Here is a 15133-nt window from a genome sequence, read left to right as displayed (position 1 = left end):
TAAAGTTTTTAGAGATGAGTCTGCAGTGTCTGGTTTTAGTGGTTCAGAGAGTGTGAGTGAACTCCAGTATAGATACAAAAATTTACTCCATAGACGCATGAAGGTCTGGTGGAACAAAGTGTTCCTAGAAAATTATATTCAGAGATGTCTTATCCCAAGGGGTCTTAGGATCAAAATCTTTCCCTCATTTCCAATCAGTGATGAAACTTTCATCACTAGGTGGGAAGATATTTGTAACAATAGTTCCAAAAAGTTCATGGAACTCTTGGTAGGACTCAACCAAGACACACTCGCTTTGCTGGACGCAGAAATTGAAGATGTTCAATCTCAGCTTATTGCACTCTTATCTGTAGATAGTATGGCCAGATTTAGACAAAGTCTTGAAGTTCAATTCTCCGAATGGGAGAAGGAAATTCAAGCTACAAAATCTAAAAAGTTCACCAGAGATGTTGGAGATTTCCAGCAAAACCAGGTGTACAGATGGAGGAGAAACAAAATAGGTGGTCGGAGTCGCACACCCTCTGTATCCTCTATCTCCTCTCTCAGTGAAACAGTAAATGCATTCTCTCGTTTCAATCAACCATCTGGCTCACGTCCAAAAAGAAAATTTACACAAAGACAAATGGCAAACAAGAAGAGACCAGATACGCAAGATCCTACTCATCGCCTAAAGGTGATTAACCTATCTGTACACACTTTTTCAGATATAGACAGAGAGGTCATTGAAAAGGGTCTTACTTTCTCACCTTGTAATCGCTTTGATGCTTTCTCTGTAGTAAAAGATCTCAACATGTTTGGTCGGTCACTTATACACAAAAAATGGTTCCACAAATCCACTCATGTGGATCTTTTTCCTACCACAGAGGAGCAACAAGCATTAGGGACTCTTGAGGAATTGTTGGAAGAACAGGATACTACTGTTTCAGGTAAAATCCCAGTATGTGTTCGTATGAAATCCAAGAAATTCCCCCCTCTTAGTTTGTGCCCCGCTGTAGATTCTTTTGTTAAGGCGGTTACACTAGAATTTCAAAATATTCCTGCTAATGTCAAGCATGATAATCTAACCACATTACAACGTGAAAGCTTAAATAGATTACAGAAAATGAAGGATGTTGTATTCAAGGCTGCCGATAAAGGCGGGAATGTTGTTGTATGGCCCTGTCACATGTATGAGGCCGAAGCCTACAGACAATTGCGTGACAGACAGTGCTACAAAAAACTAACATTCAATCCCTCATCCTCTTTTAGATCTACACTGCAGCAGATATTTTCGAAAGCCTTACAAGAAGATGTTATAAATAAGGATTTGTTAACCGCACTTACAACGGTTGAACCTACTGTCCCTACGCTGTATTTACTCCCTAAAGTGCATAATAATGACAAAATACCACCAGGAAGACCAATAATTTCAGGTAGGGGCAGTATTACAGAGAAGTGCTGTAAATATATTGACCACCACCTGAAGGATTTGGTTATAAACCTTCCTTCATATGTTCGTGATTCTGCAGATCTTCTTCAGAAAGTTAGCGGCATCAGCATTGACGATGATATGCTGCTAGTTGCGATTGACGTTGAATCGCTCTACACTAGTATTAGGCATGCTGATGGCATTAGGGCCACTAAATTCTTTCTGTCAACTACGAATTTGGAAAAATCCATGTGTGATTTTCTTGCTGAACTATTGGAATACACCTTGACGCACAACTTTTTCACCTTCAATGGGCACTTTTACCTACAGCTCCAGGGAACGGCGATGGGGGCTGCTTGTGCACCCTCATATGCCAATCTGTTCCTTGGACTGTGGGAGAGGGACCTTTTCTCAGATGGCCAGGATGATTCAATGGACCGGATCCTGTTTTGGGCACGGTACATTGATGACATCCTGGTCATTTGGAAGGGTACTGCCTCTGAGCTGGACAAATTCATGGTAGAGCTCAACAAGAACCAGCTCAATCTTAAATTTACGTACAAATCCAACAGTCAGCACATTGATTTTTTGGACATTAAATTAACCAAGGACATTGATGGTTTTTTACAGAGTGACGTGTATCGCAAGGAGACCTCGGTTAATTCTTTACTGCATTTTTCATCCTCCCATCCACCACAGACCCTACAGGCGATCCCTATCGGGCAATTCCTGAGGATAAGGAGGATATGCTCCTCTGACACCATTTTTGAGGAACAGGCCAAGGACTTAAAAAACCGTTTCATAGATCGAGGCTATAGTATGCGGTCCATCAAAAAGGCGTATCACAGGGCCAAGTATACAAATAGAGATGATCTTTTGTTTCCTAAGAAGAAGAGAGATACACAGAATAAGGTGAGGTTTATAACAAACTATCACTCGAGGTGGCCGCAAATGAGGGAAATTTTCAAAAGGTATTGGCCCATTTTGCTCACAGACCCAATTCTCACCAATTATGTGACTAGGTACCCCAGCATAACAGCAAGACGTGGGAGAAATTTGAAAGATCATTTAGTGAGGAGTCACTATGATCCGGTTACGAGAAAATATCCGTTTGGATCAAAGGGAGCAAAGTGGGGGTGTTCCCCCTGTGGGCATTGTGTGGCATGTCCTAATATCGAGAGGATCACAACTTTTCCTAATGTTACAGGTACGAAAACGTATACTATAACACATCCGATAACATGCACCACCAAAGCAGTGGTGTATTATGCAACATGTCCATGCCCTAAAGTATACATTGGTCTCACCTCTAGGGAGCTAAAAGTGAGAGTGAGGGAGCATATGTCCGATATCAGACGAGCAGCGAATGAGGAAGTCATGGAAACTTTGAAACCGATACCGCGACATTTTAAAGTACATCATTCCTGCGATCCAACAAAACTAAAGGTGAGGGGCATTGATCATATTGTCACAAATATGAGAGGAGGCAATATTAAGCAAAAATTAGCACAATGCGAAGCACGTTGGATTTGGACCCTTGGGTCAATGTATCCATCAGGCCTCAATGAATCTTTGAGTTTCGCTCCATTTCTCTGAACCACTGACTCCCTGTGGGTCTAGGTTTTTTAATTATTTTTAATCAATAAATATATATTGTTTTATTATTTTATTATGTATATATATATATACAGTCCTTACCTTGTTAACTACCCTCTTCTATGAACTCTTTATCTTTTGAAGGTATATAGAAATGCAGGTATATTTGGAGATATATATGCTGAAGATATTGGAGGCTATGGACTCTGGAGGCGTTGAAGATATTATATATGTATGCTCCTTGGCCACTGGCATGGTGTCATTCTACTCATCGTTTCTATATTGTATATATGCTTTATCGCTCTCTTTCTACTATGGGGATGCTGTCATCAGATCCATGTGGGGTTCTTTATCGATCACACTATGCACTTTAGACATACACATGCGGGTATAATCTACGTATTATATATATTGTCATGTTTTATAATGTATTGGTAACTGGTATTAATTATGTATCTTATTATTCTATATATTTCACTATTGACTTTATACACATCTACGAATTTTTTAACATATAGATATGTAGATATCTATGTACTGCCATTATACACATATTGATTGATTTTTTAACACATAGACATGTAGATACTTATTTGACTTATTTTTGCATGTCTTTTATATACATATACCTGTGCATGTTGTTTTTTTTATATATATATATACACATATATTTTTTATTGATGTATTTCTTTACCATGGATTTTATTCATTTATTTATTGTGCACCCATGCCTAATAGTGTTTATAGATACCCCTGCTTGTTGGTTTATGTCTTGCAATACATTTCTGTGCATTTGTGTATGTTTCTTTTGTGTATGGACTGAAACCATTGATGTACTGAATGTGAACACTACTGATCATGTATGTGCATAAATATAAATAGTCTATATATACATCTTTTTTCTTGTTTCTCTTTAATATATGGTCTTACACTATTTAATCTTGGCAAACCTAATACATATATTAATTATGCTCTTTTTTTGCTACATTTATTTATACACATTATGTTTTCTCTTTTACACAACAGTATATGGATACATTTATACATATATATAATTTTTATTTATTTTTGATGTATTCATAATTATGAACATGTTTGACTATTTATTTATTTATATATATATAGAATTTTCACATACAGTACTTCATACATTTGCATATTCATCACATACATACATACAATGAAATGGTATGGGTTTGTTATTTCTTTATTTACACATATTTTGTCACTTCCTTCACTTAGTAATCCATTAATTATTTATTTATTCAGTTTTTTAGTTTTTTTCGGTCCCTTATTTACATTTCAGTGTATCATCCAAGTGTTTACATGGACCGTCCTCTTGTCAACATTCACACACACTTGCGTTTTTTCTGTCTCTGGTTTCCTTCTTTGTTTCTTCCGTTTCTCCCTTCTCTTCTTTTCTGCTTTTTCTCTTCTTCACAGGTTACATTCATATGTGCCATATTCTTGGTATTAAACTAACATTTATCGTCTCCCGATCCCCTTATCTATATCTACATACATCTATCTCAGTTATCTCTAACTGTTTCATAAGCCTGCTTCTGAACCAGTGGTACGGGGTGAGAGAGGTGTGCGCTAGCTAGGGGTGGGGGAGTGGCTCACTCACTTTCGGCCGGGTCTTCAATCCTGGCTGGACGTGGGCGGCGCTGTCAGACAGCGTCCGCGCACGTCCGCCTCGATGACGCGGTTCACCGGAAGTGGGGCAGTAGCCATCTTGCTACCCCCGGCCTGTCGCCGAAATAACCTCCCATATTACCCACACGGATACCAATCTTCTCTAATCATGTTCAGATATAAGGGAGGGTCCCGCAGGGAAGACGCCACCCCCGGACGAAGGCATCCGCCGAAACGCGCGTCGGGCTTGGCGTCTCCCCCATGCGGCTACATGAATCCGGGTACGTGACATGTTTTATTTACCTAATGCACATGGCCACTTAGATCCAGGTTGTACTGCTCCTCAATCAGTCTCAGCTATACTGCTACATGATATTAACCTATATTTACTGATTACAACTACCAATACCAGCTTATGGTGTTATAGACATCAGAATTACTTGATCACTTGATCTATTCCCTTATATTTATGCTACATGTATCGAGCTGTTCACTGTTAACATTTAACCCTGGGTCTTTGTTATTTAATACCATCATCAGTATCTTTTCATGTATTCCGTGTGGGCTGACGCCCTTTTACACTGTATGACTCATTTTTAACTGTTTGTCTTTCTATCTGTTAATAAAGAAAGTTTTTCTATTACACATTATTTTGAATGTACTTGACCTCTTTCTCTTTAGGTTTCTCAGTATATATTCATGGTCAGAGTACCAGGTCATGTTGGGTTTACATGTATGTTCCTCCTACTTCATAATCTTGGTTATTTATGTCACTTTGACTGTTACCGGTACTTACGAAGATATATATCTTTAGTATCTTTTCTGATGTGGAGTGCATACGTTTGCTGCATGTGTACAATTTGGTTTTCTATGTTGTCTCGTAGCTTTGTGTTTGATGTCCTATATGCCGCCTCAAATAAAATACTCCCTTTCCCTTTCGAGGATCCAGTAAGTCTTCGTTGACTTTTCAATGTTTGTTGATAGAAAAGTTATTTTCTGCGTTTTTTTTTATAAGATGTCAAATTGTGCGTATTAAAAAGTGATGATGGTTCTTCATGGTGACCTGTAGAAGAACACATATTTTATAACCAGAAGAATACGACCATGACACACAGCGGAGTAACATGCAGTCACAGGGCCCCAGAGCAATATATGGCCCCACATCACCCCACCGACCAGGACTAATAGGTGTGGGAAATGGATGCGACTGAAAATTCATAGAATAGAGAGTTTACTGTAGTCTGCCCCTGTCTATGGAGGGTCATATACTCACTGGTGATGTGCTCATATTCTGATGTCATTTTCTGAAATTATAGATGTTCTTGTCTGGAAAAAAGGGAATGAGTTATACAGATTGATTGACTTATAGCTGTATACAGATCATATACAAAACACATGTCCTGGACTGGGGAATGTCCCTGTCTGGGGAGGGTCTCATATACTTACTGTTCAGTCTGATTTTTTGCTGCCCATAGCGGAAACTGTTGATGTTATTGTCTAGAAAAAAGGTAAGAAATTAAGCAGATTGATTGACAGGTCACTGTCACGTTGCAGTATATTGGTCATTATTATTCATCAGTATTTATAAGCCAAAACCAAAACATAATTAGAAAAAGAATAATATAAATATTCACAACTCTTCTGTGTTTTAGACCAGTTTCTATTTTTTGCTTACAGATACTGATGCAAAATACTGACGCGTGAAAGTTGCCTTATAGCTATATATATATATATATATATATATATATATATATACATTTCCGAATACATGTCCTGACTGGAGAATGTCCCTGTCTGGATTGAAACCCAGAAGCTCCTGTCCCAGGCAGCAGCTCATCTCATTGAGCTATAGGGGATGTTAGAGAGCTCCACTGCTGAATCTGCTGTCTAGGTTTTCTTGACTTTTGCGCCTCTGGATTCCTTTCCTTTATTGCCTGATTGGTCTCAGTCTTTTGGTTTACTATATAATCCTGTCCCTTGCCCTTCCTGATTGTCAGACTATTGAGATTCCTGCCTGTAGTCTAGTTCCATCTGTCTTACTCTACAAACTGTTGCTGCTCATTTGTGTACCGAAATTGAATTATTTTCTGACCACATCTCTGCCTCACTCTACAACCTGTTGTCACTTGTTTGAGCACAAATCTTGAATTGTTTCCGCTACAACCTGTTGCTGCCTATCTGTGTATCAAACTTAGATAATTTCCTCAACATGTCTCTATGCTACAATCTGTTGTTGCTTATCTGCGTACCGAACCTGGACTGTTACCTAATTACTTTTGCTATTATTAACCTCCTGCCTGATCGTTTCAGTCACAGGACTTCAAATCTGCCACTGACATTAACATATATACTCACTACTGATGTTCGAATGTTATGATCTTTTGCTACCCATATCTGCTGAAACTTTTTGATGTTAATGTCTAGAAAAAATGGGAGAAATTAGTTAAACAGATCGCTTAACTTATAACTATTTACACATAATATATGTCCTGGACTGGGGAAGGTCCCTGTCTGGGGAGGGTCTCATATACTCACTGTTAAGTCTGATGTTTTGCTGCCCATTGATTAAACTGTTGATGTTATTGTCTAGAAAAAATGGAATAAGTTAAGTTGATTCATAGACAGGCCACTTTCACACGCCAGTATTTTGGTCAGTATTTTGCAGCCAAAACTTGAAACAGAAAATATATAGAAAAAGTATAATGGAAAAATGTACATCTCTTCCGTGTTTTTGACCCTCTCCCGATCTTGGATATAAATACTAATACAAAATACTGATGTTTAAAAGGGGTCTTATTAGTACACACACAGAACACACAAACAGAATACATGTCCTGGACTAGAGAATGTCCCTGTCTGGAGAGGGTCTTATATTGTCGGGATTCAAACCGAGAAACTCCTGCTGCTTTTCTCATTGTACTATAAGGGATTTTGGAGAGTTCCACTGCTGAATATGTTGTCCAGATTTTCTTGACTTTTGCCTCTATGGATTCCATGCTTTATTGCCTGATTGGTCTCAATCTTTTGGTATACTATATAAACCTGTCCTTGCACTTCCTGATTGTCAGACTTTTGAGGTTCCTGTCTGTAGTCTAGTTTCTTTCTGCGTCACTTCACAAACTTGCTGCTCATTTGTGTATCGAAAGTAAATTGTTTCCTGACCACACCTTTGCCTCACTCTACAACCCGTTGTCACTTATATGTATACCAAACTTGGATTGTTCCCAGACCACTTATCTGCTTTAAGCTACAACCTGTTGCTTCTTATCTGTGTATCAAACTTAGATTATTCTCTAACCACTTCTCCGTGTCACGCTACAATCTGTTGTCGCTTATCTGTGTACCGAATCTGAACTGCTAGTTAACTACTTTTGCTATTATGAACCTCCTATCAGATTGTTCCAGCCTCGGTACTTCAAATCTGCCACCGACATTAGGGCCCCATGCAAACGACCATAGATTTCGTCCATAATTACGGACCTATTCATTATTATGTCCGACTGACACTTTCCCGTATATTTACGGGAAGGTGTCCTTACGGCAGAAACCTTCCGTAAAAAATCCTATTTTTTTATTTTATGGATCGGGCTCCCATACTATATAATGGAAACACTGTCCACAAATGCGTATGACTGACCACAGCCGTCTGCGGCCGGATATGCCTGTAATCATAGACTGTGATTATGGGCACGGTCATGTGCATAGAGCCTTATATATATACCCACTACTGATGTTAGGATGCTCTGATATTTTGCTGCCCATATCTGCTGAAATTTTTTTATGTTACTGTCTATAAAAAAAAGTGCAAGAATGAGTTAAACAGACCGATTAACTTATAGCTGTATACACATAAAATACCGACAGAATACATGTCCTGGACTAGAGAATGTTCCTGTCTGAGGAGGGTCTCATATACTCACTGTTTAGTTTGATGTTTTGCTGCCAATAGATGGAACTGTTGATGTTATTGTCTAGAAAAAAGGGAATGAGTTAAGTTGATTGATAGACAGGCCACTGCACACGGCAGTATTTTGGTCAGTATTTTGCATTAGTATTTATAATCCAAATCCAGAAACAGAACATAAATATAAAAAGTATTATTGAAAGTTTTGCACCTCTTCCGTGTTTTGGCCTATAAATACCCATACAAAATACTGACCAAATGACTGCCATGGAAAAGGGGGCTTATAACTATATACACAAACAGAATACATGTCCTGGGCTGCAGAATGTCCTTGCCTGGTGAGGGTCTCATTTTGTAAGGATTCATACCCAGAAACTCCTGTGTCCGAGGAGGCAGCAGCTCTTCTCATTGAGCTATAGGGGATGTTGGACAGCTCCACTGCTGAATCTGTTGTCCAGGTTTTCTTGACTTTTGCCTCTCTGGATTCCTTTCCTTTAATGCCTTTTAGGTCTCGCTCTTTTGGCTTACTATATAAACCTGTCCTTGCACTTCCTGAGTGTCAGACTATTGAGGTTCCTGCCTGTAGACTAGTTCCTTTCTCTACAAACTGTAGCACCTTATTTGTGTACCGAACATGTATTGTTTCCTCACCACGTCTCTGCTTCATTCTACAACCTGTTGCTGCTTATCTGTGTACCGAACCTGGACTGTTTCTTAATTACTTTTGCTATTATCAACCTCCTGCCTAATCATTTTAGCCACCGGTCTCCAAACCTGCCACCGACCTTGACATATATACTCACTACTTATGTTCGGATGTTCTTATCTTTTGCTGCCCATGTCTGCTCGAAAATTTTTGATGTTAATTTCTAGAAAAAAATTAAAGGAATGAACCATTAACTTTTAGCTTTATACACATAATCCACCAACCAAATGCATGTCCTGGACCTGAGGTTGCCCCTGTCTGGGGAGGGTCTCGTATACTCACTAATGATGTTATGATGTACTGATGTTATGCTGCCCAAATCTCTGATGTCAATTTTTGATGTTATGCTGCTCAAATCTCTGATGTCAATTTTTGATGTTAATGTCTAGAAAAAATAGGAAGAAATTAGTTTAACAGATTGGATAATTTATTGCACAGGCAGAATACATGTTCTGGACTAGAGAACGTCCCTGTTTGGGGAGGGTCTTATATACTCACTGTTTATTGTGATGTTTCTGAAACTGTTGATGTTATTTTCTAGAAAAAAGGGAATAAGTCAAACAAATTGATTGATTGATTGATTGTATATATAATACAAAGACTGAATACATGTCCTGGGCTGCAGAATGTGATGATGCTGCTGCCCATGTGACCGCTGCAGCCTGTGACTGGCTGCATTTGTCACTTGGGTTAAAACATCATCCCAGAAGGCCGGGCTGCATGAAGAGCAGCTGGGAAGAATAGGAGCCGTTGCTATGACAAAGATAGACTTTTTTATTATTTTAAACAAAAAACGGTTTTGTATTGTTTCAGATTTTAAATCGCATCGTTTCTGCGCAAAAATATCAACATTTGTTATTTGTTGCGGATTTTAACTCCTCATTGAATTCAATAGGCAAAACCCAAATCAAAAGTGCAACAATTCCGTTGACATTCTGTGGATTAAAAAAACGCACCGCAGGTCAATTTATGATTGTTTTCTAAGCAGATTTTTTCTGCATTCTGTCGATGAAATTTATTCAAATCTCATCCACTTTGCTGCTACGGTAATACATAACGATATCCGTTGTGGAAAATCTGCAAACATACCCAAATGGAAAAATTTTCACCTCTTCCATGTTTTGGGCCCACTTCTGTTTTTTGGCATATAAATAATAATGCAAAATAATGAGCAAGTTACTTATAGCTGTATATATATATAATACACAAACAGAATACATGTCCTGGACTGAAGAATGAATGTCCCTGTGCGTGGAGGGACTCATATACTCACTGCCGATGTTCTGGTCTTCTGAAGTTTTGCTGCCAATATCTGATGGAAATCAACGATGTTATTGTCTGGGGAAAAAAGGGGAAAGTATGAGTTAAGCAGATTGATTGACTGTAGCTGTATACACAGACATCATATAAGTCCTGGACTGGAGAATGCCCCAGTCTGGGGAGGGTCTCATATCATCACCATTCAAACACAGAAACTCCTGTGTCCGAGGCAGTAGCTCTTCTCATTGAGCTATAGGGGATGTTGGACAGCTCCACTCCTGAATCTGTTGTGTAGGTTTTATTGACTTTTGCCTCTGGAGTCCTTTTCGTTATTGCCCGATTGGTCTCACTCTTTTGGCTTACTATATAAACCTGTCCCTTGCACTTCCTGATTGTCAGACTATTAAGGTTCCCGCCTGTAGTCTAGTTCCTTTCGCTACAAACTGTAGCAGCTTATTTGTGTACCGAAATGTAATTGTTTCCTGACCACATATCTGCTTAATACTGCAACCTGTTGCTTCTTATATGTGAACCAAACTGAGATTATTTCCTAACATCTCTGCCTCACGCTATAATCTGTTGCCGCTTAAAGGGGTTTTCCCATTTTGGACATTTATGGCATATCAACAGGATATGCATTAAAAGTCTGACAGATGTGGGTCCCAGAGTCCCATGTGGGTCCCCGCGCCTATCTCTAGAACGGGGCCTCCTAAACCCTGTTCTAGCTTATTCGACTCCGCTGCCTCCCGACCACTTCCTAAGTGCTCTAAGTGCTCGCTGAGCTACGCTATTTCCGTAACTCCCACAGAAGTAAATGGGAGTTACTGAAACAGCGTAGCGCGGCGAGCTACGCTGTTTCAGGAACTCGGTAGCTACGGAAACAGCGTAGCTCGCCGTGGTACTCTGTTTCCGTAACTCCCGACCACCTAACCAGGATGTGGCCAGGAGGCAGCGGGAGCAGAGTGAGCTAGTAGTGGGTTTAGAGGGCCCTGTTCTAGAGATAGGTTCGGGTCCCAGGGAATTGTCCAAGGTGGGAAACCCCTTTAAGTGCGTACTAAACCTGGACTGGTACTTGAGCGCTTTTGATATTATCACCCTCCTGCCTAATCATTTCGGTCACAGGTCTGCAAATCTGCAACCGACCTTGACATATATACTCACTTCTGATGTCCTGATGTTATGCTGCCCGTATCTCATAAAAATTATTGATGTTAAGGTCTAGAAAAAAAGGTAAGAAATTAGTTATACAGATTGGTTGACTTACAGTATATGCAAAGACAGAATACATGTCCTGGACTGGAGAATTCCCCTGTCTGGGGTGGGTCTTTTATACTCACTAATGATGTTAAGATGTTATGCTGCCAATGTCTCATAAAAATTATTGATGTTAGTGTCTATAAAAAAAGGGAAGAAATGACAAAAGGGGTTGTCCAGGCATGGAGTAGTTTTCATACTGATTACGTATGCACAGGATACCTGGTCCCTGCACCGATCAGCTGTTTCGGCTGACTCTGAGCAATAGATGTCAGGGTCAGTAGCAGATGGCTCCAGTCACAGTATAGTGGCCATGCTGCAAGACAGCAGCTCTGCTCCTATTCAAGTGAAAAGAGCCATCTGCTTCCGACACCGTTAACTGCATAAAATCTGATGCCCAGAGGCAGCCGGAACAGCTGATCGGTGTGGGGTCCGAGTGTCGGATCTCCACAAATCATATACTGATGACCTATACTTTTTAATTTTTTCATCAGTGGAGCTGTATGAGGGCTTGTTTTTGTGAGACGAGCTATAGTTTTTATAGGTACCATTTTTGGATACATGCAACTTTTGGATCACTTTTTTTTCCAATTTTTGTAGGGCAAAGTGACCAAAAAACAGAAATTCCGGCATTGTTTTTATGGGGTTTATTTTACGCCGTTCACCGCATGGAATAAATAACATGCAATTTTTAAAGTTCATATGTATGGTTTATTTTTATTTTTTTTAATAATAAAGGACCTGATAAGGGAAAAAAAGGTGATTGTGTTTTATTTTATTACTTTATGAAATGTTAAATACTTTTGTGTAAAAAAAAACAAAAGTATATTAGGTATGATACCTTTATTGGCTAACCATAAAAGTTCTATATGCAAGCTTTCAAAGCACACAGGCTCCTTCTTCAGGCTTGCATATATAACTTTTATGGTTAGCCAATAAAGGTATCATACCTATTATACTTTTGTCTTTTTTGACACAAAAGTATTTAACATTTCATATTGTCTCTGACTAAGACGGTACTACACTATTTTATTACTTTGAAACTTTTATTATATTTTTCACAACTTTTTTTTTTTCACTTTTTTTACACTTTTCTTTAGTCCCACTAGAACTTGAAGGTCCAACTGTCAGATTTTTCTAATACATTGCACTACCAATGTAGTGCAATGCATTATATCTGTCAGTCATTCACTGACAGCAAGCCGATTAGGCTTCGCCTCCGGGCAAAGCCTAATTGGCTTCTGTAATGGCAGAGAAGGAGGCCATTGTTAGGCCTCCTGTTGCCATAGCAGCAGTCGGCAGCCCTGATTGCATGGCAGGGCTGCCGATCTGCTACCAACCTCTAAGATGCAGCGATCAATTTCGATCGCTGCATCTAGGGGGTTAGTGGCAGGTATCGGAGCTAGCTCCGGTTCTTGCCGTTACTGGTGGATGTCAGCTGTATCATACAGCTGACATCCACCGCTGATGACGCTTACAGGCGGCTCTGGAAGCCTTTTAGGCCCTGCCTCCAGGCGGGCCCAGAAAAACTTCTGTACTAGGCATTCCGGGAGGAAAATGTTAGGCCTCCGGTTGCCTTTGCAGTCACCGGCACTCCAGCAATTTCATTGCTGGGGTGCCGATGAGCTGCAAACCCCTTAAATGCCATAACCCCAGGGTGTCAGCTGTAACATACAGCCAACACCCGGGGATGGTGGCACCGACTCGGCTTCTGAGGAGGTGTCCACCATTTGTCGTATAGATACGGCAAAATGCGGGAAGCACTAGCTTTCCATGACATATTCATACGACAAATTGTCGGGAAGCGGTTAAACAGACTGATTGACTTCATAAATAAATATATATGCAAAGAGAAGAATACATGTCCTGGACTGGAGGATGCCCCTGTCTGGGGTGGGTCTTGTATACTCACTAATGATGTTATAATGTCCTGATGTTATTCTGCCAATGCCTGATGAAAATTATTGATGTTAATGTCTAAAAATAAAGGGAAGGAATGAGTTAAACAGATTCATTGACATAGCTATATACATAATACAAAGACAGAATACATATCATAGACTGGAGGATGCCCCTGTCTGGGGAGGGTCTCGTATACTCACTAATGATGTTATGATGTCTTGATGTTATGCTGCCAATGTCTGCTGAAAATTATTGATGTTAATGTCTAAAAACAAAGGGAAGGAATGAGTTAAACAGATTTATTGACATAGTTATATACATAATACAAAGACAGAATACATGCCATAGACTGGAGGATGTCCCTGTCTGGGGAGGGTCTCATATACTTACTAATGATGTTATGATGTCCTGATGTTATGCTGCCAATGTCTGATGAAAATTATTGATACTAATGTCTAAAAATAAAGGGAAGGAATGAGTTAAACAGATTTATTGACATAGCTATATACATAATACAAAGACAGAATACATATCCTGGAATCAGTGGCGAATTAAGTAGACCATAGGCCCTGGGCTGTTAGCCAAACTTGGGCCCACCCCTTCTCCACCGCCACGCCGCATCTATTGCTAACCCTACCTTTTTGCACAAGCATTAACAAATGGATGTTATGATTCCTCTTTCACAGGGCTGTGCCCCTACATACTGACAGTATCACACTGTCTAGGGACACATCCTCCTGACAAGGGGATTGGTAACACAAATTTTTCTATCAGACCTGGACTGCACAAAGACTTCATGTGGAATACAAGGATTTTCTATAATAAACATGTCAGGAGAGGGGACAGATTCTCTACAATTCCAGTGACTCACAGGTGACGACGTCTCATATATATATATTGTAGCAGTGCAGCTACTGGACGGTGCAGAAACTCAGGTGTTAAGCAACCAGGGAGCATGTACAACAGAGAGGGTTTTCTCTGCTGTTGCTTGGGTGTAAAGCCTGGAATAGGGCTGTCTGATGAGCTTAGTTAGGCTTCAGCTGAGACGGCTCTTTAATTCAGGGGTGTGCAGTTCACACAGAGCTCTCAGTCTGGGGAAGACAGGCATGCTAGCCTGTGAGAGTCACCACCGTGTGAGGTAAAACTGTGAAGGTTTTGAGGTGCTGGGCACAAGGTTCAGTGTCTCGTAGTGAGGGACACTGAATGTGTTGGTTAGAGGCTGGATGGCCTAGGGTTTATTTTGTATATTTATTGTTGTAACACTGATTACTGTGGTGAAGACAATAAAGCTAGCTGCGGCTGGTTTAAACCTTTTATTCAAGGAGTTGGAGTGAACTTTCTATGTATGCCAACCATCTCACCCGGGAGATGGCGATCCTGTGAGCTAAGTGGTCCCCAGGTTGTTACAATATATACATACACTATATATACACATACATATATATATATATATATATATATACACATA

The 15133-nt window shown here is 39.9% G+C and overlaps 1 protein-coding gene and 1 long non-coding RNA gene across 4 annotated transcripts in view; both read right to left on the bottom strand.

The window, feature by feature from the left end:
* Position 1: 1 nt before the first annotated feature.
* Positions 2–15133, bottom strand: part of LOC142760391 (uncharacterized) — a 150255-nt gene continuing 135123 nt past the window's right edge. The window contains exon 15 of the mRNA XM_075863576.1: positions 2–2291. Coding sequence (XP_075719691.1) covers positions 2195–2291 — 97 coding nt within the window. The 3' untranslated portion in view covers positions 2–2194. The remainder of the gene's footprint in view (positions 2292–15133) is intronic.
* Positions 4173–14810, bottom strand: LOC142759126 (uncharacterized). 3 transcript variants are annotated; one of them, XR_012883073.1, is made up of 14 exons: positions 14056–14810; positions 13866–13930; positions 13676–13740; positions 11671–11727; positions 10523–10587; positions 9748–9786; positions 9532–9634; positions 9347–9412; positions 8560–8610; positions 7175–7225; positions 6995–7059; positions 6086–6136; positions 5913–5965; positions 4173–5702 (listed from the first exon to the last, which is right to left on the bottom strand). It is a non-coding gene; the product is annotated as an uncharacterized LOC142759126 (long non-coding RNA). The 3 variants fall into 3 exon arrangements; XR_012883074.1 differs by lacking the exon at positions 6995–7059; XR_012883075.1 differs by lacking the exons at positions 6995–7059; positions 7175–7225.

This window comes from Rhinoderma darwinii, chromosome 4 (assembly GCF_050947455.1).
Source record: "Rhinoderma darwinii isolate aRhiDar2 chromosome 4, aRhiDar2.hap1, whole genome shotgun sequence".
Lineage (NCBI taxonomy): Eukaryota > Metazoa > Chordata > Amphibia > Anura > Rhinodermatidae > Rhinoderma > Rhinoderma darwinii.
The sequence above is the reverse complement of the archived record's forward strand: the minus strand, read 5'-3'. Positions and strand labels throughout refer to the sequence as shown.